Source organism: Rattus norvegicus, chromosome 3 (assembly GCF_021556685.1).
Source record: "Rattus norvegicus strain SHRSP/BbbUtx chromosome 3, alternate assembly SHRSP_T2T, whole genome shotgun sequence".
Taxonomy (NCBI): domain Eukaryota; kingdom Metazoa; phylum Chordata; class Mammalia; order Rodentia; family Muridae; genus Rattus; species Rattus norvegicus.
In genome coordinates this window covers 36,856,769-36,882,552 of record NC_141536.1, presented here as the reverse complement: position 1 = coordinate 36,882,552, position 25,784 = coordinate 36,856,769, and the positions used below count along the sequence as shown (strand labels likewise).

The 25,784-nt window shown below is 35.4% G+C and overlaps 1 protein-coding gene across 26 annotated transcripts in view; it reads left to right on the top strand.

Annotated features, from left to right (window-relative positions):
- Positions 1-25,784, top strand: part of Prpf40a (pre-mRNA processing factor 40A) — a 62,364-nt gene that overhangs the window by 8,130 nt on the left and 28,450 nt on the right. For 15 of the 26 annotated variants that reach the window (XM_087650631.1, XM_087650628.1, XM_087650623.1 and 12 more), the window contains 2 exons: positions 5,359-5,439; positions 6,338-6,386. In XM_087650631.1, coding sequence (XP_087506757.1) covers positions 6,384-6,386 — 3 coding nt within the window. In that variant the 5' untranslated portion in view covers positions 5,359-5,439; positions 6,338-6,383. 26 annotated transcript variants of the gene reach the window in all.

Here is a 25,784-nt window from a genome sequence, read left to right as displayed (position 1 = left end):
TTGATAAATGAAAAGGGTACATGCAGTGATTAGCTGACTTGTATCATCTAGGTTTCTGTATGTACACATTGCATATAATAAAATCATATGTTATATTTATCAGTGAGTGTGTCTGCTGTTAAGTGAAACATGCGGTATTAAATGTTATAGCTTACCTTTATTACCAAAGTATAAAGGCTTAGATGTAATATTGAATCTAGCTTGAAGAACATGAAAGGGAGATTATAATGGTCTTGTGTCCTAAAGAAGGCTTTAGATGACAATTTGAGTATAAAATGTAAAGTCCTTAATTTTGTAAAACTTAAGAGCCACAATTATGTTTCTCTATACAACACAATATTGTGTTTCTCTAGTTGAATTTAAAACCTTGCAATAAAAAAAAAGAAAAAGAAAAAACCAGCGGTATTCATTTTAATTCTACTACACTTCTATCTTTATGGTGCATAGTCTGTTGTAAAGGGTTATAATTTTGTTCTCATGTTTGTATGAACCTTGAGAAATTCATATAACTTATCGAATTTAATCTCCTAGTCTGAAAACTGTGATGACTCAGTTTGTCCAGGTGTATTTGTTAACTTGATAGTCTAGAGACTTAAGTGAATTATATACGAACATTGCAGGGCCAGCATCAGATGTGATACCTAACCTGGTGTTGACTTCTTATAACATGTATTGATTTCTATTAAAGATATTAAGAGTATGCTGTTTGTTGGATGGGTCTTTAATGAAAAAAACATAACAAAAGCTGAGAAATAGACAAGGAATGGTTGAGAGAAAAGATTATTTCTTATTAGAGGTTAAGAACGGCAATAATAAAATATTGTTGGTTAGTCTTTGATGTTTTCAGGTGCTGCACAGATTCAGTCATTGATGGCAAAAGTATTTAGAGAAAGATTTGTGTCTATACTGAATGTGTTCAGAAGATTTTGCAATATAATAACTAGATAGCATTTAGTATTTATTAGGTAATGTAAGAAATCTAGATGTGATTTAAAGTTTACTGGGGGTGTGATATAAATGTGTTGCCACTTTATATGAGGTAAACATTTGGAGATTTTGTTTTCCATTAGGTGGGGCTATGAGTACTGTGAGACAACCCAGTAGCTAGTAACTTATTTAATAGCTTTGATTGGGCATTATTTTAATTGCCTTACACTCACTGTATTTTATTTCCCATAATAAGTCCTGTCAGGTAATATTTTTACTATTAATGAGAAATTGAGGTCCAGAGAGGATAATGTCATAGCAGCTTAAGACCCCAAAGCTGTCAAGTAGTCATGCTAAGATAGGAATCCTGCTTGTCTGACGGTAGCTGTGCCGCACTCAGTCGGGCTCTCTAAAATTGTAAAAATCAGAACATTTGCCTTTAGTCTCAGTTCTCGGGAGGCAGAGGCAGGCAGATTTCTGAGTTTGAGGATGTCAAGGCAGAGAAATCTTATCTTGGACAAAAAGATAAGATAACTTGTATAATCAGTTAAGTCAACCACTTCAGAATATGAAGAATAGCTATAAAGTTTTCTTATTAGCTCTGTGTGTTCCAAAATTTCATGTGGATTCCTAAAACCAAACTATATATGCATGTTTACTCTTGTTTCCAAAATGCCCTGTTATGTTGCCTTGTAATTCTAGAGTTTATCCTTGAAAATTTTATGCCCTGACACCTTCTTTGCATCGTTACTATACTTAGGGTTTTGGAGCATTATTAAATAAAATGAGAGTTACTTGAACTGGTGCACATACATGCTGCAATACGTCAAAGCTGGATCTAATATCTGGTTGGTAGGTAGCAAGGCTGGTTGGTAGGAGCTACAGCTATGGCATGTGTACATAATTTAAAAACTTGTGGATTTATTTCCATTTCAAATGTTGTCCCCCTTCCAGGTTTCCCTCCACAGACCCATTTCCCACTGCCTCTGTGAGGGTGCTCTCCCACCCATTCCTGCCTCACCGACCTAGCATTCCCCCTCCACTGGGCATTGAGTCTCCACGGGACCAAGGGCCTCTTCTCCCATTGATATCAGATAAGGCCATCCTCTGCTACATATACAGCTGGAGCCATGGGTCATGTGTCATGTGTGCCCATCATCGTGTTCCCCCCACCCCCCCAACAATCGTGTACTCTTCAGTTGGTGGTTTAGTCCCTGGGAGCTTTGGGGACTGCATCCAGTTAGTTGATGATGTTCTTCCTATGGGGTTGCAATCCCTTCAGCTCCTTTAGTTCTTCCCCTAATTCCCCTAACTCTTCTTCCATTGGGGTCCTCATGCTCAGTCCAATGGTTGGCGGCCAGCATCCACGTCTGTATTTGTCATGCTCTCGCAGAGCCTCTCAGGACAGCTATACCAGGCTCCTGTCAGCAAATGCTTCTTGGCATCAAAACTTGTGAATTTGCTTTTAAAGTTTTCACATATTTTCAGACATACATTGACCATAGGTTATTGAATCTGGAATGTAAAGCTATTTTTACTTACTTTAGAATTTCTAAATTTTGTAGTTTGTATTTAGTAAACTGATTTTGAAAAGTAGTTGTCTTACTAAGTGTTTTCTACATATTAAATTGGAAACATTGTTTACCATACACACACACACACACACACATATATATGTGTATATATATATATTTGACAAATATTTTCACTTCACATTATTCTGTTTTATTTTGTAATGTATTGTTGCTATTTCAAAATGGGGATATCAGATCCCCTTACGACGAGAGGTACAGATGATTGTGAGCCTCCCGAGTAGGTTCTGAGAATTGAACCAGAGTTCTAGAAGAGTGGTCAGTGCTCTTAACTGCTCAGCCATCTTCACAGTTCTTGTTCAGCTTCTGTAGCATTGATGCTGCTTTTATTATTGTCTGTTTTTATTTTTAAAGTGCATATTTTTATTTTTATTGCATAAATAATAAAACATTCATTTATATTTACCATTAGAAACTTTCTGGGATGCTAAGAGCAATAGAATAGTTGTGTGGTTAGCATTCCTTTTTACTCATTGATTATTGTCCTTTAACTTGTGGTTCTTAATATCTGTTGTCCTCCAGTACTCCTCACCGAATGCAAGGTCTCATGCATACTAGACAAGTGTTCTACTATTGATCATACATCCGCAGTCCTATTTTTATCTTTAGGCAAGATCTCGATAGGGAAATTGTCCATGCTGATCCTGAATGGGTTTTTTTCTTCCTCAGTCATAAGTGTAGTAAGAGATTTATTATGAGTGTCTTTCACAATACGTAGCTTGAATATATCTTGATAACTGGCTCTAAAATTCCCCCTACTCCAAGACTGGAGTGACCACTCAGCGATTGGTCTTAATAACTAACAGTTGTATTTATAATACATTATGTATTGGCCAAAGTAGAAGAAATGGAAATTTGTCAAAAGTAACAGCATTTTGATTTAATAATGGAATTTCATATTAGGCTAATGTGAATAGCCATTTGTGCTTAGAAAATAATGTGTTTCGTGAAATTGCTATGGCATACTGGTTAAGCTAAGAATTTGGTTTTTTTAAACAAACGTCATTTTATTAAACCTGAAGATTTATTAACAGTGGAGGGGTTGGCAAATAGGAAATCTAAGAGAACAATTAGCTCGCTATACCCTCCATGTGAAGCAAGAAATTTTAACTTTCAATTTTAAATTTCAAAGCTCACAGATAAGCGTAACCAAGCTCTGCATGTCAGGATGTGAACAGGAATGCTGAAGAGAACGTGGGCTTTATGTTTCCCATCACGTCTCATTTTCTAGCCATGACTGAGATACGCACTACTGAACAGTAGTAACTGAACAGTTGTGAAGTGTTCAAAAATTTGAGAAATAAGGACAATGAAAGAGACAATTATGTCAAAGTCTTTATGTTCTATATATAGTTTTAAATATTTGTTGTCTCTTTGATCTGGACTAAAACTTGCACTGCTGTTATGGGAGTTTTGTGGCTTTTTTTAAAATGAGATTTTTGTTATAGTCAAATACTTCAACTGAAGTTATATTAGTTTACTCAGACTATTGTAACTAACTGCAGGTAATGGTTAGTGGGGATTTCATTTTTTTTTAGTATTCTACATTTTAAAGTAGTTTTTTATTTCACTCCTAGGAGAAATTACTACTTTTCTTTTAGGCTTTTAAAACTTCTACTCTGAAATTATCTTATAGTTCTAGTTTGGAATCTCTTAGATTCCCACTGTGCTTTTTGGTGTGGTGCTTGGTTTATTGTTGTTTCCTAAAGCACAGATAGAAGGCTTTGGAGAACTCCGTCTTTGTTATTTCTCTTTCTTTTTAATCTTTTAGTCAAGTTTTGGAGGCCTCTGTGCTTGTTTTCAAATCTTATGCTTTTTATAAAGTATTATTTTGAACATATGTTCCAAGTAATCTACCAATTCTTCTAACAATATTTACTGCCCAATAATTTAAATAACTTTTGTCTGGTTTTTAATCTCTTAACCCCATGCTGGTCCAGAGGTCTTCTAGACATTTCAAGTTTTCACAAGTAATAAAACTGAACATAGATAATCTTACATATTTTCCTATTAATACAATGTCTTCATTTTTTTTGTTCCTATTTCATAACTTGTTCATTTAATTTGAAATTTGAATGATTAGTTTCCTTGTCCTAGTGCCTGTAATTATTGAAATTTTTATCACCTTACAAGTTTTCTTAGATTCTTTTGATACGCTTAATATATTACCATCAAAATTCTCATATGCTACTATATTTTATGTAACATAGACGAATATTTGATCAAATCCGTTAGAAAGTAAATTTTTATGATTTTTATTCATGCTTAGTCTTTATTCAGATTTTAATTGCTGTCCTTAATAGACTAAAATAATTTCTCAAAACTAGTATGATCGGGTATTTATGTACTTTTCTGTATTTATAATTAAAGGGCATTTATATAAATTTCAAGTCAGTGTTTAGATTTTAAGCAGCTTTGATCTAAGATTTTTAAAAGGACCAGATTACTGTAAAGTTTATTTAGTGCAGATTACGAATAAAAGGTAAAAATATTGAAACTTTTTTTGTCTTATAGTCTCTTGTTCCAAAGAAAGAAGAAACTTTAATTAAAAATAAAAGGAAATGAATAATCTCAAGGTTGAGTTAGAATAGTATAACAGTCTGTTCTTCTAAGTAAACATAATTAAGGTATTTTTACTGTACATGTGAATTGTGGCGTAAGTACTGGAGCAGGACCATCAGAAACCACTTCATTCATTCAACAAGCACTTACTAAGCATAGTATCCATATACTAGAGTAACATAACTTTAGTGGGCTATATTCTTAAATTGTATAATATTTACATTCCTGTAAAGTGTTTTGATCTTACATGGTAACCATTTTTTAACTTTTTTTTTAGATGCCTGGAATGATGTCTTCAGTAATGTCAGGAATGATGATGTCTCATATGTCTCAGGCTTCCATGCAACCTGCTTTACCGGTTGGTAATCTTGTGGAAATAATTATTTTCTGTGTTTTGATTACTTTCGAGTATGAATAATAATGTGCATGTACTTTATAGGATACCCCAAGATTAAAGTGTAATTAAAGTGTGGAAATTGTAATGGAGCATTACATTACAACATATATACATGTTCAGTGATAACTAGTTCTGTAATAAACAAGGCATATAAACAGTTTATGTGGGGGGACATTTTAGTAGTCATGTAAAATTTTCAGAAATGACATTTAATTTATTAAGTGCTAGTAGAAATTGTCATTCAACTTAAAAATGAGAAGACTTAATTTTTCGAAATGCCCATTTTGGTGAAACTTGTTGCAAATTAACATAAGAGTGTTCTCGAATAGAGACTTACTGTCACACTTAGGTAGTAATTTGGCAATACATAAATACTATGATACTAGCTTAAGCCCGTTTATTTCCTGAGAGCCTATTGGTTTTAATGAATGGGTATGACATACTTATTTATAAGTAAGTTTTTAGTGTTTTATTCAAATTACTGTATTTATTAACATTTACATATATTACATTACAAAAATATGCTGAGGACTCTGAGGCCCTGTTTCTAATGTATTAATATTGGTGAGGTTTGTTGCGTAATTAGTAAGACTTGTTTTTCAGCGCTTTGGAGAATTGAGAGGAGAAGGTTGTGGTTCTGCATACAATTGATAACCACATAATGTCTTAAAGTAATTAAGTTACCCCAACTTTGTTGATCTCTTGTAATGTATAGCAAGCCTAGGAGTTGAAACCACTAGAAATATTAGTCTTTTAGTGGCTTATGGATTACATATGAAACTGATTTATATTATATTGTTTCTATAAAATGTAGTTTAAATGAGTTTGAATGTTAGTAATTTAATTTCTCTTCTTGCAGCCTGGAGTGAACAGTATGGATGTAGCAGCAGGTATGTCTACAATGTATGGTGGACTTCCCTTGGAACGTTACAGTCACATTATAACAAGGAACGAAAGCGGTATCTGGGGCTGAAGACATAGTTCATCAAAAACTCTTGCTGTGTGTTTTCAGAGGACCTGGTGTCCATTCCCCACCCTGACTTGGTTAGCAACCACTTGGAATTCCAGTTCTAGGGGATCTGATGCCTTTTTCTGTCCTTGGGTGCCAGGCATGCATGTGGTATACATATATATGTGCTAACAAGTCACTCATGCACGTAAAATTAAATCATTTTTTAAGCTAATTTTTATGATCAGTTCTTAATATTTTTTTCAAATTTGACAATAGATAGTATTTACCGTTGAATTCTTAAGTCAGATTTATTGTTCAAATTCATTGGTTCTCTTTTTTTATATTTTGTGGTTATTATTAAGTACTTAAAATTTATATTGAAGCATTTGGTCTGAATTTCAGTGCTTAACAATCTCACCTAAATTCCTTTTTTTTTTTTTTAAATTATATATTCTACTAAATAATGCCTCTTATCAACATAATCAGTCAGAATATTTACACAATGAATTCTACCAAGTCCATATTTCTACTTAGGGAACTAGGAATGTATAATCTTTGCTTTCTCTATTACTTACTTTAAGTTGACTGGTTGCTAAAGTTAGATAGTATTTGTGTGAGCTTTATCACTAAGACCAGAAAAACCCTTACATCATAAAGATACATGCACAGACACACACATACAAATACACACATACACTTGCATCAACATAGAGATATATATGTGTGCATACATATCCCATATATGATATATATGCCATATATTTATAAGGTTGTATAGGACAGCACTAACAAAACTTTATGCAATGTTGGAAATGTTCAGTAACCTATACTATCAAATACAGTTGCTACTAGCTACATGTAACTGAGTACTTGAAATGCAATCAGTACAATTCAGGAACCATGTTTTTAAGAAAATTACTTAATTGTGATTTGAATTTTAAGTAGGAATGTGGTGTTTTTTGTTAAACAATAGCACATGTATAAGATCAAAGTAACTGAGTTTGGTAAGAGAGAACAGAGTATTAGGTGTATTTAGGTGAGATTAACACTTAAGAACAGCCAGAAGCAAAATGAATGTTTATTTGCTAACTGACAATTAACTTTGGAGATTGAAACTCAAGTTCTGAAAATGCTTTATGCTATAGATGAGATGCCTTGTTTGCAGGATGGAAAGCAAGCAAACGGGTAATGTAGGACAGCTCATAAGCTTTAGTAAGAGTAAAGAGGAAGAAGTAATAGTAAGTATTGGGACTGCTAAGGAGCACGTCAGTTACCACTGTGAATATTTTCTCTTTTAGGTGCAGCATCTGGTGCGGTAAGTACTGTTCAAACCCTATTATTTACTTGCTATATTTCATTAACATGCTAAATTGATCCTTGGTTTTTGGAGATTGTTTGCTAAGCCATCTTTAGTTTTCCATGCCAAATGTTGAATTATTTTTTATTTTTAAAAAATAATTTTGATGAATGTTAGGAGAGATTGTTTCTATTTTATGTGGCTGTTTCAAAATACCAAGGCCTATTACTTAAAAGAAAACAGGTCTTTGCTATTCTAGTCAACTCTGACAGAGGAATAACTGCCAAGATGTAGAGACCCCTATGGGGAAGACCATTACTCTTGAGGTTGAACGCTCAGCTGCAGTAGAAAATGTAAAATCCAGGATCAAGGATAAGGAATTCCTCCTGATGAGCAAAGGCTGCTCCCTGCTAGTAAGCAGTTGGAAGACGCCGTACTTTGTCCAACTGCAGCATTCACAGTGACTCTACCCCTCACCCTGGGCTGAGACTCCGTGGTGGTGCTGAGAAAAGGAAGAAGTCTTTCTTTCCCAAGAAGAATAAGCATAAGAGAAATATTGTGCTGAAATATTGTAAGGAGGATGAAAACGCAAAATTAGTTGCCTTTGTTAGAGTGTCCTTCTGATGGATGTGGTACCAGATATTTCATGGTCAGTCACTTTGGCACATGTTGTCTGACTTAATTGTTTCAACAAACCAGAAGACAAGGAGTTGTGCAATAGTTAATAAGACAAGAATTAGGGTGAGGGTGGGGAAGAAAAGGAGGTTTTGAAGCTAGAAAGATGAAATGGCTGTGGAGGTAAAAGTACTTGTTGTACAAGCATGAGAACCTAATTTCAAATCCCTATCATCAGTGTGAAAACAAGGCTGGCTCTATATGCCTATAACCTCAGCACTGGGGCCAAGACAGGTGAGTCCTAAAGCTCTGGCCAGCTTAGCCAACAAAGCAGTAAACTTGTGAATTACAGTGTACAGCAGAGAGCAATAGAGACTTTCAGTGCCATATATCTGCATTTACAGTGTTGTGTGCACATCAAAGGCAAAAAAAGAGAGATATTTCATACAGTTTTTGAAACTTGAAAAATCCAAGACCAAGCCACTCTGTCTGGGCTGTGGTTAGAGCCCTGGTTACTTTAACAGCATGACTAAAGACATTACTTTTGGTGTACATGCCAAGAAAAAAAAAGTATGGTGTGTGTAACAAATCATGACCAAGAAATAGGTGAAGCCAAGGAAGGTTGAAATAGAATTTCTTAGGTGAGTTTTTTTGTTTTGTTTTGTTTTGTTTTTTAAGATAGAATATTCTATAACCACTATAATGTTTCAGAGGCTCAAGTATTTCTAGAATTGCCTCATGCAAACTGTTCATCCAAGGTCTTTGTTAGATTTTTAGAAAGTAAACTCTATTGGGTTATACATAGTCTGAGTCCTTTTAAGGAATTTTATTTCTTAAGTCTCATAGTTTTAATTTACTAGAAAGATGAATTACTCCGATTTGGTTTTGTGTATTTATTAATTGTCATTAATGTAATAATAGTATTAGTAACTAACAGCTTGCTTTATCTTGTGAAGAAAACTTTCGAGTTGTTAGTATTTCATTTATATACTAGTACTTTAAGCACTTGTCTTGTAGTAAAAAGATAATTAAAAGTTTCCCTTAATATTTTTATTTTCATTAAACATGTAATAAAGGGTTTCTACAATATTTTCATATATGCATATAATTAACATTGAATACATTTATCCCCCTTTTGTTTGTCCCTTTTCTCAAATAAGTACCCATTTTTCTATTTTATAAATCTAGGTTTTACATATGATAGACGGTGTGGTTTTTTTTTGAGATTTGTTTATTTATGTATCTTATGTATATAGGTGTTTTGTCTGCATGTGTACACACCATCATATCCCATGGGACTCCAGTTATAAACAGTTGTTAACCACCATGTGGGTGCTTGGAATTGGGCTATGGACCTCTGGAAGAGCATCCAGTGCTTTTAATTCCTGATCCATCTCTCCAGCCCTAAGCATGTGATATTTTTATTGATAGGGCATATTTCTGTTTAAATTATGATCTCCAGTTTCATTTTCTTCCAGACAAAATGACTTTTTTATGAGTTAATTTTATAAACACATATATTAGTTCTCCATTATTTATAGAAACCCAGGGTAATTGTATAACTTGTCTGTCTCAAAGGTATTTTATCTTGTTAAATGTGAATGTCTAAGTCTCCCTTGTGTTTTGACTTGATTTCTTCAGGAGTGTAACTGAGAAATGGTATATGAATCCTATTTTAGTTTTCTTCGAAGAACCTCATGTTTCTGAAGTGGCAGTACTAATTTACATTCCCAACAGTATATTAGAGTTCCTATTTCCCATACAGCCTTGACAACTATCTTAGTCAGGGTTTATATTTATGCACACAAAAAAAATCATGACCTAGAACCAAGTTGGGGAGGAAAGGTTTATTCAGTTCACACTTCCATATTGCTGTTCACCACCAGAGGAAGTCAGGACAGTTACTCACATAGGAAAGGAACTTGGAGGCAGGAGCTGATACAGAGGCCTGCTAAACTTGCTTTCTTACAGAAGCCAAGACTACCTACCAGCTTAAGACCGGCACCACCCACAATGGACTTGATCCCACTGATCCCCCTTGATTAGTAAATGAGAAAGTGCCTTATAGCTGGATCTCCTAATAACCCCTTGTCAACTTGACACACAAACACATCACTTCACTATAACTTTCTTATTCTTCCCCAAGATCTAAATAACTTTAAGAGTAGTTTGTTGGTTTTTGGTTGTTGTTTTTTTTTGTTGTTGTTGTTGTTTCTTTTCGTATTGATCCAATTTTGACTGTCAGGAGTTACTTAGAACTTTGCATTTCTCTATTAGCTAAAAATATTGAGTAATTCTCTCATATATTTATGGGCCTTTTTTACTTCTGGAGAGTTGTCTGCTTTCTGGGTGCAGTGGTACATGGATTTGATTCAAGTACTTGGGAGGCCAAGATATGCATATCACTTTGACGGAGGCCAGCATGGTCTACAATGCACGTTCTAGGACAGCCAGGGCTACACAGAGACATACTATCTTGAGAAGCAACAACAAAAACAAAACCTGTTAGCTCAGTTCACTTGTCCATTTATTGAATGTAATTTTGAGTTCTTACGTATCCTGGCTATTCCTCATCTGTGTGATGAATATCTGACAAAGATATAATCTGTCATTCTACCATGTTATTTATTTTTTTTGCTATACATACGTTTTTTAATTTGATAAAATCCCACTCTCAGTTCTTGTACTATTTCATGAATTAGAGTAATTGTCTATATAGTGTTTCTCCTATTAGTTTTAATGTTTCAGGTCTTGCTTTAAGTTCTTGGATTTACATTGAGTTGGTTTTTATGAAGTTAGAAAAGACCCAGCTTCATTCTAAATGGTTATCCAGTTTTCTAGGCATAATTTATTAAAGCTGTTATATTTCCACTGCATTTATTTTACACCTAGTTTAAATCAGTTGGCTTCATATTTCTGAGGTTTGTGGTGGTCTGAATGAAAATACCTTCCATAGACTCACCGGGAGTGACATTATTGGAGGTGTGGCCTTGTTGGAAGAAGTGTGTCACTGTCATTGGACTTTGAGGTTTCAGAAGCTTAAGTCTAGCCTAATGGCTTATTGTTTTCCTCCTGCCTGCTGATCCTGATGTAGAATTCTCAGCCACCTGTCCTGTACTCTGTCTGCCTACATACTTCCTGAAATAATGGAGTAAACCACTGAGCTGTAAACCAACCCAGTTAAATGTTTCTTTATCTTGGTCATGGCATCTTGTCACAGCACTAGAACCCTAACAAGACAAGGTTTTTTGTTTGATTTGTTTGACTTTTTTTTTTTTCTTGTAACCTCTTTCCTTAGTTGTGGTTTTGATTGTCAGCTGAGCTTTATGGAGACTCATGTAGAAATATTTGTGAGGTGAATTTCTGGGGAGGTCTGTGAGAAAATTTCAGAGTTTAAACTAAGGGAAGAGACTGACTCTGAAGACGCAGATGGAATCAAAGGAGAAGGGCAGAGGGTGCTTTGTTCCGGCTGCGCACGCCATATTTCCTTGCTATGATGGACTTTGAAATGTGAACCAAAATAAATCTTCTGTTTACATTATTCTATCAAGGGTCTTGTCACAGCAAAAAGAAAAGATAATACAGACATGTGTCTGGTTTTTCCATTGTATCTTACTGTGATTTTTTTCTTCGTTCTTATTGTGGTTGGTGAAATTTAAAGTTAGGTGTTGGCATACTCATTTTTTGATTGTTTCTTTGTACTTTTGAGCAAGGGTCTTTATGTATCCCCTGGATGTTCTGGAACCCACTATATAGACCAGGCTGGCCTCAAACACAAAGAGAGATTGCTTGCCTCTAAGTCCTGGGGTTTTTTTTTTGAATAATGCTTTGGATACTCACATGAATTTTAGAATTCATTGAAGATTGTTTTTCAGATTTTGGTGTGGGTTACATTCAAGATGTTCACTGCTTTTGCTAATAGAGTCATTTCCTAATATTAAATATGCTAAATGAGGAATAAAGAAAGTATGTCTGCTAGTGTCTTTGATTTCTTTCTTCAGTGTTAATGAAGTTTTCATTGTAGAACTATTTCACCTCCTTAATTATAATATGTATTCCTAGGTATTATATTACGTTTTGAGGCTGTTGTATATAGTGTTATTTTCTTTATTTCTCAAGTATATTCAAAATTTTATATACAAAAATTACTAAGTATATATAAAAGCTACTAATTTTGCATGTTGACTATACTACTTTACTGAAAATGTCATGTCTGAGGGTTTTCTGGGGAGTCTTTGAGGTCTCTTAGGTATAGAGTGTTTACAAGTAGATGATATGATGTGTCCTTTTTGTATCTCTTTATCTTACTCTTCTCAGAATCCAAGCATTTCATTAAAGGTAAAAAGAATTGATACCTTTTCCTTTCAGACTTCAGAAGAGATACCTTGAGATTTTCTCACTTTCATATACTACTAGCTTTATGTTTGCCATATGTACACTGTATTTTAATGTTGAGGTATGGTCCTTTCTTCCACCCTTTCTCTGTTTTTTGTTTGTTTTTCTTTTTTGTATTATTTTTTTAGAGAAAGGGTCACTCTTTGTAGCTTAGACTGCTCTTGAACTTGTGATCATCTTGACTCAACTTTCCAAGTGCTGGTATTGTAAGAGAACATCACCATACCAAGGTGTGTGGAACTTGGGGTCTGTGCCTTTTTCAACTGAGCTGCATCCTCAATTCAAAATGTACTGAGTCTTATCGGGTTTTTTTTTTTTTTTCTTACATGTAGCAAAGAAGTTTGTGATTTCTGTCTTAGATCCTGTTTATGTGCTATGTTACTTTTATTGATGTGTATGTTGAACTATGCTTGAATCTCTTGGATGAAACCAATTTGATCATCATGTGTGAATTTTTTAATATTTCATTACATTGCATTAGTACCCAAAAAACTAGCAGTTTCAGACCATGAATTTTAGATCGAAATGAAGTTTGTTTATTCCATTGCAAAATGTCTTTCTGCATTTAACAAAATCTTAGAAGTATTGATTTTGAAGTTTTGAAGTGGAGGAAAAATTGAACACTTTCGGTTGAACACTATGGCTGTAGTCATTTAAGTTTTTTAGTAGAGCTCATCAATTTGCTGAACATACTTCTCAGATGCAGTAGGATTCATAGCCATTATAAAGTGCATCATAATTCACTCAAGAAATGGTTTTGTGTAGAATTAGAGGAAATGAAGGTTCAAAGGGTTTTTGTTTTATTTTGTCTTTTTAATTCTCCATGAAGCATCCCAACTACTTATCAAGCTTTTTCACCTTTCCCGTTTTCTTTAATACCAAGTGACTGCTGAATGATCCATGCTGAATTCTTTGGCTGTTTCCTGTTTAGTTTTAAAATGATCAGCTGTTATTATTGTTCTCATCTGATCATTATCAGCTTTGGATGGTTAGCCCCCTAGCTCCTCTTCTTCAAGGGTCTCTTCTTTGCAAATTTTCAAATCCCATTGTGTGTTTCTTTGTTACCAGTTCCTGAACCTAATGCATCTTTGATGGTTTGAGTTTTCTCTGCTGCTTTACCAAAATTTTGAACTCAGATTGTTTGAATTTGCATTTTGTCTAACATTTCCATAGTATTAAAATAAGCAGCAAGTAATAATTCATTAGGAAAAATGTGAGAGTGTGTGTGTGTGTGTTTGACACTAATCACCTGTGTTAAACATGTATTTGAGATATTTGAGGTGTATCATTAGGTGGTTTCTCTTGATATCTTTTTTGTTAATATGATCACATATCGTTATAAACTTCTTTGGGCTTCCTTGGCTCTGTGTCTCAGGTTTTGCATGGATGTGTATTCACTGTCATTTCTCTATGAATTTTGTAATTTCCTCTCCGGTGTCTTGTGTGACTCAATATTTGTTTAAAAATGGATAGCTTAATCTCCAAGTGTTTTTGTTTCTATAGTTTCTTTTATTGCTGATTTTTAGTTTTATTCCATTATGGTTTGAAAGAACCTGAGGAATTATCTAGTATATGTGCATATGTGATATGTTGAGACTTGGTCTGTGTCCTGTGCTGAGAAAACTGATTTTTATCTGTTGATTGGAATATTCAATCTGTGAAACCCAATATTTTAGCTCTAGGGTTCATTATCTAGTCTTAGTTTTAAAGACCAATCTAAATATTAGAGTGTATTATTGAAGTTCCCCACTATTCTTACTATGTGTTCATTTATATCTTTTGGTGTTTGTTTGTTTCATAAAATTAGGGGGCTCTACTCAGTGTTTGGTGCATAAATGTTTACAGTTATTATATTTTGATGAATTACTCCCTCTATTAATATGTAATGCCCTGTGATAGCAATTCTTTGTTGTCAGCTGTTTCTGAAATAAACTAAAATCTAAGTCGCTAGGTACATTTGTAAGGGACTTTTTCCCCTTAATTAAATCATTTAAATTGGAAAGAACTACCATCCAGATGGAAGATCCACCTTAAAACTGGTCCACAATGTCTGGAGGTAGTCTATATAAGGGGCATACAAGAAGGAACTTTTTGCTCTTTGCCTGCTTGCCCTCATACCTCTGACTGACAGGTTCACTCCTTCACTGACACCAGAACTTTCTTCTTAATGCTGACATGTATTGAGGACCATCTGAGGCATCCAGCCTCCTAGACTGAACAGCTACTGAATTCTTGGACTTTCTGTTGCTAGAGATAGCAATTGTTGGAGTAGCTGGGCCACAGCCTCTAAGGTTCTCTCACTTCCGTTCCTGAGAGGGCCCTAACTATACATGCCCTTTTTATCACTTCTAACTAGCTTTGGCTTGAAGTTTATTTTGTCTGATACAAGCTAGCTCTGCCCACATGTTTATATTTTCCATTTACATGGTAGTTCTCTATTCTTTAATATTAATTTTAATATCTTTGCTAGCTATAACAAGCAGCTAATTAGACACAGATTGCAAAAACAATGAATAAAAAAATTAATGAAATACAAGTTAAAGCACAATACACAAAATTGAGCAAGCAAAGCCGCTGCTGTAAAAAAAGTTACTAAGACTGGCAAGCCTTAGCCAATCTGACAAAGAAATGGGGAGCCCAGTGTGGTAGCATATACCTTTAATTCCAGCACTTAGGAGGCAGAGGCAGGATATTCTAAGTATGAGACCAGTATGGTCTGCATGGGGAAAAGCTCCAGGACTCTGATTCAAACAATCAACCAAAAAAAGAAAGAAAGGATGGTGAGAAGACACACATTTAAAAACAAAGTCCTATTATAAATTACTGTGGAAATCAATACTCCAAAAACCTGGATAACCTGTAAGAAAAGAAACGGTAAAGAAAAGAAAAGATCTCTGTCACCTACTGAGATTAAATTCTGAAGATACACAATTAACTTAAACCAGGTCATTACAAGCCATGCGATTGAAGCTGAAATTAAGGCTCCTCATAAAGAAAAGCCTAGGTAGGACCAGACTGATTGACTGCTGGATTTTATCAAACTGCCAAGGAAGATCTCATTTGTTGTATCGTAATTGTTGAGAAAGTGAAAAACACTGTATAGAAAATCATTGTATGAAGCCAGTGTTACTTTGATACCAAAACAAGGTAAAGGTGACAGCAGCAACAGAGAAGAAAGCTGCAGACCAATTTCTGTGAGCAGGAGTCCAGAAGTGCTCAATACTTGCAAAATAGAGTCATGAACATATTAAGAACATACCTTATAAACAAGGACGCCTCATCCGGAAAGGCAAGGTTGGTTTAACATTTTTAAGTTAATAAGTGTAGAATACCATATAAGCAAGCTTAAAGATAGAGATGATTGTTCCATTTCACACACACACACACACACACACACACACACACACACACACACACACAGAGGCATTTGGCTGAGTTTCAACCCACAAATACACAATGTTACATTAAATGGAGACAAACAGCATTTTCTCCAGAATTGGGTACAAGACAAGGATGTTTTCCCATCTTATTTGTAGAGTGCTCCAGGCCTTTCAATAAGACCAAAAAAGAAGACAAAAGGGATAAAGGTAAGAAAGGATGAATTTAACTCTTAAAAGATTCCTTAAAAGACTCCATAGACAAAAATTTTTTGCTCCTCCCGTCATAGACAAATTTTAAACCTAATAAAGTGTAGTTACAAGCTCCAGTAACAGCTTGACAGAATTCAGCAGTGAATCTGTCTGGTTATAGCTTCAGTCTCATTACTTGTGATAGGTTGATCTAAAAGTACAGTCTTCGTGTAAACTAGCAATAAACTTCAAGATATTAAGAAAAAAGGAAGTGACAGAACATACCACATAATGGAAAGATTCCTGAATTGGAAGAATATATATTGTGCAAGTGGCTATACTTCTAAAATTAAAGATGCAATGCCTAACAAAATCCTTGCGTATTTCACCACCTTAGAAAGAAGTACAAAAATTCATACCTTACCCAGTCAGAATGGCTACTATAAGTGACAACTAGTGTTGGAGAGGGTATTTAATGATAACTTTACTGACTTTGGTAACTATGCAAAATAAGACAGGTGTGTAGAAATCACCTTGAAGATTGCTGAAAAAAATAAAAATAGGAAGTAGAGAAATAGTTCTACTTAAGTATTTAAGAGTACTGTTTGTTCTTCTCAAGGACCCAGCTTTGATTCTTAGCACTCATGTGGTAGCTCTCAGCTATCTGTATCTCCAGTTAGCTGATCCTGTGTCCATTTTTGGCCTTCGTGAACATAGGTACACATGTTAGCACATAGACTTAAAAATAGGCATAACACTCATACATAAAAAGTAAATATAGACCAACCAAATGAACTATTTTACTTTTATTCATCCACCTCGAGAACTCTTTCTCTTACCTTGGAGATAAGTGTTTGTTGCAGCTCTAATCACGGGGACAAGGAATGGAGGCAATCTAATTGTCCATCTGTAGATGATGGAGAATGAAAATCTAGTACATAAGGTGAATTTTCATTCAGCTGTAAAGAAAATTGAAGTCAAAATGCTAAGAAAGTAGATGGATTTAGAATATAATATTAAATGAGATTACAGAATCTCAGAACAAAACCACTCTTGACCTCATCAAACATAGCCAATAATTTACATAGATATGTATATATGCAAGCATATATGTGTGAGTACAGAATATCATAAAATAAAGCAAGAAAGATCAGTTGAGGGACAAGGAACAACTGAATGCAAGTTACTGAAAAAGACGAAGTGAATTATTTTTTTCTAATTTTGACATCTTGGATTAGGGGGATAGATATGTGTATTAAAATCTTGATGTTAAAAGTATAAAATCCAGTGTGCATCTCCACATTGCCTATTGTAACTGTAGAAGTTCATTGAAGTGGGTAGACTTTGGGTCTGGTTAATTTTGATGTCCAAGTTCTTCATATTAAAGCTTTTAGAAAAGAATATATTTCATCATCCAGTGCTAAATTTCAACAAAGCAAAAACATTCATTTCTCTTAACTAATCTAATAATTGGCTTGAATCTAAGCATTTTGCATTTATGTTAAGAGTAAATTGGTGTCTTGTATTCTTTTATGTTTTGCCTTTATATTATTTTGTAATTGGAGCAATACTGGCTTTATAAGATAACTTTGGAAACCCTTCTCTCCTTTGTGGAAAAGTTTGAGGAGCATTGGTATTAGTACTTTAAGGGCCTGGTAGAATCAGCTGTGAAATCCACTCATTTATTTGATCATGGGCTTTTCCTATTATTGATATATTTAACTTAGTTATGGTCTTCGTTTTGATAAGTCTTACGCATTTAAAATATATTTATTTCTTGAAGATTTTTTCAAGGTAATTTGAATCTAAATTTTACAATATTCCCTAGTGTTCCACTAGATTTCAGTGTTATTTATTATAACTTCCCATTTTACTCCTAATTCTTACTTGAGTATTTTTCCCTTCTTTGTATTTTCACTCTCTAAAGGTTCAGCTATTTAGTTCATTGATATGCTGTAGCATTAGTTCTGCATTTTTAACCTCTTCTTTATTTCTTTATGCAAATTACAGGTTTGTTTTACTGGTTTTCCAAAACCCTCAGGTTGTGTCCTGAGATCACAGGGCTTATTCTTTCATGCATTTAGAATATAGGTATTGTTTTGTTTTGTTTTGTTTTGTTTTGTTTGTTCAGTTTATTCTGGGTCTCCTGTTATTTAGATGGTTTTGTTTTTGTGGATTTCTTTCTTCCCACTTGTTAAATATTTTCTTTGTTTATAATGTTGGCATTTTAACTGGCAGCTTGTTTTGTGATAATTGGTGAGTTCTAAATAATTCTTGTCTTTGTATATCCATTTTTTATACCTAAATTACATAAATTTTTACCTAAATTACCTAAATGACATTGAAATCTAGTGGAACTTAAGAAATATTGTGAAAATTAGATTCAAGTTACCTTGAAAAAATCTTCAAGAAAGTAATATATTTTAAATGTATAAGACTTATCAAAACAAAGACCATAAGTAAGCTAATTTGGGTATTTAGTTAATTTACCTAAATTTAGTTTTTACCTAAATTATAAGTTCATTGGATAATTTTCTATGACTGTCTGTAAGTTGGCTCAGTCTTCTGTATGACAGATTGCTAGTTTTGGTGTCTTAGATCTTGAATATTGTAACAATTCTCCTGATTTTTGCTGTTGCTTGTTTATTGATGTCTGTCTGTCTGTATTAGTTTTTGAGCTTTGTCTTTACTCCCTGATAGTCCTTTTTTCAGCCTGGTGTGGCTTTCTATTGACTTGTCTGTCCAAGATTTCCACTTATCTTTTTTTTTTTTTTTTTTTTTTTTCGGAGCTGGGGACCGAACCCAGGGCCTTGCGCTTCCTAGGCAAGCGCTCTACCACTGAGCTAAATCCCCAACCCCCTTTTGTTTTATTTAAGAGAATCTTTTTGTTAACATTCTCAGGAGTTATTGCATAACTTTTTCTGTTTCTTTTAATTCTCTTTAAGGTCATCGATTAATCTTACTTTGGGTGTAACCTCCAATAGCCTAGACCTTACTTTGTAAATCTGGTATGATCCCTTTTCCTCTCCCACCTACTAGGATGATGGGTGTAAGGTCCTGTGAGGTACATTGAGCATTTTAAAATTTAGTATTGAGTCTTTAACACTTCAATTATTGGATTTAGGAATTGAAAAGTCAAAAAATTTGAAGTGTCATATTGCATTGTATAGTCCTTGGCTGTCATAGAACTAGCTCTATTGATAAGGTTGGCTGCAAACCGCCTCCTGAGTGCTGGAATTAAAGGCATGTGCTACTACTAACTTGGCAGTTCCTGTTTTCTTAAACAAAAAAGAAGAAAAAAATTACACCCTCCAAAAAACAAAACCCCTCTTCACTGGAAGGTGGTGCTCATTGTCACACTCAGAACACACCATTTAAGAAGACAGATTATTCCCTTTACTAGCAGATAGCATTGCAAATAGATTATTGTTTGGGGGTGTTCAAGTCTTTCCTTCATGCTGAGATTTCATCTGGTTTGAACCTATGCAGATCCTATATATCCCGTCAGTCTCATAACTAAAAAGTATGTTACAAAAAAAATAGAACAAAACCACAAAGAATCAGAGCTAATTCTTCCTGCCCATTAATATTGGAATCCTCCAGTTCTGAGGGGAGAACAGGACTTCTGGATTAAGGTGTCCTTTCTTTCAGTTGGTATGTGGGCCAAGGACTAGAGTTGTCAAGTAATGCTAACAGTGGCAAGGTTTCATGTACTCTTAAAACTTGCCTTTTCGGGGTTGGGGATTTAGCTCAGTGGTAGAGCGCTTGCTAGAAGCGCAAGGCCCTGGGTTCGGTCCCCAGCTCCGAAAAAAAGAAAAAGGAGAAAAAAGAAAAGAGAAAAAAAAAAAACTTGCCTTTTCAGACTTTGGCACTATCTCCAAAGAGCATTGTAGCTGGTGGGCCGGCAGGATCCCACTTGGCTGCAGAGACAGCATATTTGGTGATGACACCCAATTGTCTCCTAATAGAAAAAAAAAAAATTCCTATACTTGAAAGTGTGAATAGAGACAACTAGACATTTTACCTGCAGATCTGAGCACTGTCAGAACCTACCCAGCAGTAAACTAACCTTTGAGAGATAGGAAGCTTTTTTAACACTGATCAAGCCACTGGACTTAGCTTCAAAACACAAATTTGTGTCTTTGAAGGCCAAGAAATGGGTAGTTCCTGGGCTCTCACTCTCCATGGTAACATGCAGGTGACTAGGCTTACTCCTCACTTAACATTGTCCATTTTATCACCACTGTTACTGAAGCTCTAGTGGATGATACTATAACTGAGCAACTGATGCAACAGTGCCTTATCTGGTGTGTAATTTTTAATATATATTTTATAAATATAAATTAATGCATACATAAGTCTAGCATACATCTTAGTTAAGTGTCAATACATTTAGAGTAATCATCCACTCCTCCAATAGTCTTTCACATGTTGTCTTTTCTGCCCAGAATAACCCGTGCTACCACCTTGGACTTCACGTATCTGTTTTTGTTATAGTCATATTTAAATTCATCTTTATCTTTGTATATATTTACATCTGTATTTACCACCACAATCACATTACATCCATGTTACAAACAATTGCACGAGCATATATGACTGGCATATTCTAACTGCTTCCTATGTGTAAATGGAGCCTTTGAAGGCATGTAATACACAAGTGTGAGTGTTTTTTACATTTATACCTAATGTTCTCTTGGCCTGTGTTCTGTAAAATGCAATGTTCGATACATGCCTTTGCATTTTGTTTTTGTAGCTTAGCATCCATGGTATTTGTTTCAACTGAACTTTTTTTTCCCCTAGTGACTGCACACTATTATGTAATGTGGACTGTGATACATTTAACTGAATTATTAACCAAATGATTTTTATTTCCATTCCCAAGTACAATGTTCCCATAAAAAACATGGTATATGCAATCTCATTTATTCATAGGAATTATTTCCTGTGGAAAGTTACAGTTGGCAAATAGGTATAAATAAGAATATTATAGTTTTCAGAGAAAAAATAGTGGCCTTACTGTTAGGAAATTTAAGGAATATTATAATTTGATTTCTTTTTTTATGCAAGCACATAGTAATAAAAATAACTCCTAATAAGTTTGTCAATAAGTTTAAAATAAAATCTTAGTATTGAATAAGCAAGTGATACCATTTGGTTTTTTTTTTTTTTTTTAATACTCATTGTTATATATAGTAACCTTAAATTTTGAAAAGTAGCATGTAGATCATCTCGGTAGCCCTTCATTAACCATGGTTAAATTTGTACCATGTGAAAAGCTCATGCCAAGAAAAGATCAACTTGTAAGTCAAATGACACGTGGCTGAGGCTTCTTTCTCAAGTTCTAGTAGACAATTAAGTTGTTCTGTTATTAGATCCCTGATTAAGAGTCATTTACATTTAGTTTCACATGAAAATCTCACTTTTTGGGCTTGAAATATTTGGATTCAGTTTTCCCCCGCCCCCACGTTATCTTGCTGGTGGTTTTTGCAATAAACCATTTTTTTTTTATTAACTTGAGTATTTCTTATATACATTTCAAGTGTTATTCCCTTTCCCAGTTTCCGGGCAAACATCCCCCTCCCCCCTCCCCTTCCTTATGGGTGTTCCCCTCCCAACCCTCCCCCCATTGCCGCCCTCCCCCCATAGTCTAGTTCATTGGGGGTTCAGTCTTAGCAGGACCCAGGGCTTCCCCTTCCACTGGTGCTCTTACTAGGATATTCATTGCTACCTATGGGGTCAGAATCCAGGGTCACTCCATGTATAGTCTTTAGGTAGTGGCTTAGTCCCTGGAAGCTCTGGTTGCTTGACATTGTTGTACTTTTGGGGTCTCGAGCCCCTTCAAGCTCTTCCAGTTCTTTCTCTGATTCCTTCAACGGGGGACCTATTCTCAGTTCAGTGGTTTGCTGCTGGCATTCGCCTCTGTATTTGCTGTATTCTGGCTGTGTCTCTCAGGAGCGCTCTACATCTGGCTCCTGTCGGTCTGCACTTCTTTGCATCATCCATCTTGTCTAATTGGGTGGCTGTATATGTATGGGCCACATGTGGGGCAGGCTCTGAATGGGTGTTCCTTCAGTCTCTGTTTTAGTCTTTGCCTCTCCCTTCCCTGCCAAGGGTATTCTTTTTCCTCATTTAAAGAAGGAGTGAAGCATTCACATTTTGATCATCCATCTTGAGTTTCGTTTGTTCTAGGGATCTAGGGTAATTCAAGCATTTGGGCTAATAGCCACTTATCAATGAGTGCATACCATGTATGTCTTTCTGTGATTGGGTTAGCTCACTCAGGATGATATTTTCCAGTTCCAACCATTTGCCTACGAATTTCATAAAGTCGTTGTTTTTGATAGCTGAGTAATATTCCATTGTGTAGATGTACCACATTTTCTGTATCCATTCCTCTGTTGAAGGGCATCTGGGTTCTTTCCAGCTTCTGGCTATTATAAATAAGGCTGCGATGAACATAGTGGAGCACGTGTCTCTTTTATATGTTGAGGCATCTTTTGGGTATATGCCCAAGAGAGGTATAGCTGGATCCTCAGGCAGTTCAATGTCCAATTTTCTGAGGAACCTCCAGACTGATTTCCAGAATAGTTGTACCAGTCTGCAATCCCACCAACAATGGAGGAGTGTTCCTCTTTCTCCACATCCTCGCCAGCATCTGCTGTCACCTGAGTTTTTGATCTTAGCCATTCTCACTGGTGTGAGGTGAAATCTCAGGGTTGTTTTGATTTGCATTTCCCTTATGACTAAAGATGTTGAACATTTCTTTAGGTGTTTCTCAGCCATTCGGCATTCCTCAGCTGTGAATTCTTTGTTTAGCTCTGAACCCCATTTTTTAATAGGGTTATTTGTCTCCCTGCGGTCTAACTTCTTGAGTTCTTTGTATATTTTGGATATAAGGCCTCTATCTGTTGTAGGATTGGTAAAGATCTTTTCCCAATCTGTTGGTTGCCGTTTTGTCCTAACCACAGTGTCCTTTGCCTTACAGAAGCTTTGCAGTTTTATGAGATCCCATTTGTCGATTCTTGATCTTAGAGCATAAGCCATTGGTGTTTTGTTCAGGAAATTTTTTCCAGTGCCCATGTGTTCCAGATGCTTCCCTAGTTTTTCTTCTATTAGTTTGAGTGTGTCTGGTTTGATGTGGAGGTCCTTGATCCACTTGGACTTAAGCTTTGTACAGGGTGATAAGCATGGATCGATCTGCATTCTTCTGCATGTTGTCCTCCAGTTGAACCAGCACCATTTGCTGAAAATGCTATCTTTTTTCCATTGGATGGTTTTGGCTCCTTTGTCAAAAATCAAGTGACCATAGGTGTGTGGGTTCATTTCTGGGTCTTCAATTCTATTCCATTGGTCTATCTGTCTGTCTCTGTACCAATACCATGCAGTTTTTATCACTATTGCTCTGTAATACTGCTTGAGTTCAGGGATAGTGATTCCCCCTGAAGTCCTTTTATTGTTGAGGATAGCTTTAGCTATCCTGGGTTTTTTGTTATTCCAGATGAATTTGCAAATTGTTCTGTCTAACTCTTTGAAGAATTGGATTGGTATTTTGATGGGGATTGCATTGAATCTGTAGATCGCTTTTGGTAAAATGGCCATTTTTACTATATTAATCCTGCCAATCCATGAGCATGGGAGATCTTTCCATCTTCTGAGGTCTTCTTCAATTTCTTTCCTCAGTGTCTTGAAGTTCTTATTGTACAGATCTTTTACTTGCTTGGTTAAAGTCACACCGAGGTACTTTATATTATTTGGGTCTATTATGAAGGGTGTCGTTTCCCTAATTTCTTCCTCGGCTTGTTTCTCTTTTGTATAGAGGAAGGCAACTGATTTATTTGAGTTAATTTTATACCCAGCCACTTTGCTGAAGTTGTTTATCAGCTTTAGTAGTTCTCTGGTGGAACTTTTGGGATCACTTAAATATACTATCATGTCATCTGCAAATAGTGATATTTTGACCTCTTCTTTTCCGATCTGTATCCCCTTGATCTCCTTTTGTTGTCTGATTGCTCTGGCTAGAACTTCAAGAACTATATTGAATAAGTAGGTAGAGAGTGGGCAGCCTTGTCTAGTCCCTGATTTTAGTGGGATTGCTTCAAGTTTCTCTCCATTTAGTTTAATGTTAGCAACTGGTTTGCTGTATATGGCTTTTACTATGTTTAGGTATGGGCCTTGAATTCCTATTCTTTCCAGGACTTTTATCATGAAGGGGTGTTGAATTTTGTCAAATGCTTTCTCAGCATCTAATGAAATGATCATGTGGTTCTGTTCTTTCAGTTTGTTTATATAATGGATCACGTTGATGGTTTTCCTTATATTAAACCATCCCTGCATGCCTGGGATGAAGCCTACTTGATCATGATGGATGATTGTTTTGATGTGCTCTTGAATTCGGTTTGCCAGAATTTTATTGAGTATTTTTGCGTCGATATTCATAAGGGAAATTGGTCTGAAGTTCTCTTTCTTTGTTGTGTCTTTGCGTGGTTTAGGTATAAGAGTAATTGTGGCTTCGTAGAAGGAATTCGGTAGGGCTCCATCTGTTTCAATTTTGTGGAATAGTTTGGATAATATTGGTATGAGGTCTTCTATGAAGGTTTGATAGAATTCTGCACTAAACCCGTCTGGACCTGGGCTCTTTTTGGTTGGGAGACCTTTAATGACTGCTTCTATTTCCTTAGGAGTTATGGGGTTGTTTAACTGGTTTATCTGTTCCTGATTTAACTTCGATACCTGGTATCTGTCTAGGAAATTGTCCATTTCCTGATGATTTTCAAGTTTTGTTGAATATAGGTTTTTATAGTAAGATCTGATGATTTTTTGAATTTCCTCTGAATCTGTAGTTATGTCTCCCTTCTCATTTCTGATTTTGTTAATTTGGACGCACTCTCTGTGTCCTCTCGTTAGTCTGGCTAAGGGTTTATCTATCTTGTTGATTTTCTCAAAGAACCAACTTTTGGTTCTGTTGATTCTTTCTATGGTCCTTTTTGTTTCTACTTGGTTGATTTCAGCTCTGAGTTTGATTATTTCCTGCCTTCTACTCCTCCTGGGTGTATTTGCTTCTTTTTGCTCCAGAGCTTTTAGGTGTGCTGTCAAGCTGCTGACATATGCTCTTTCCTGTTTCTTTCTGCAGGCACTCAGCGCTATGAGTTTTCCTCTTAGCACAGCTTTCATTGTGTCCCATAAGTTTGGGTATGTTGTACCTTCATTTTCATTAAATTCTAAAAAGTTTTTAATTTCTTTCTTTATTTCTTCCTTGACCAGGTTATCATTGAGTAGAACATTGTTCAATTTCCACGTATATGTGGGCATTCTTCCCTTATTGTTATTGAAGACCAGTTTTTAGGCCGTGGTGGTCCCATAGCACGCATGGGATTATTTCTATCTTTCTGTACCTGTTGAGGCCCGTTTTTTGACCAATTATATGGTCAATTTTGGAGAAAGTACCATGAGGAGCTGAGAAGAAGGTATATCCTTT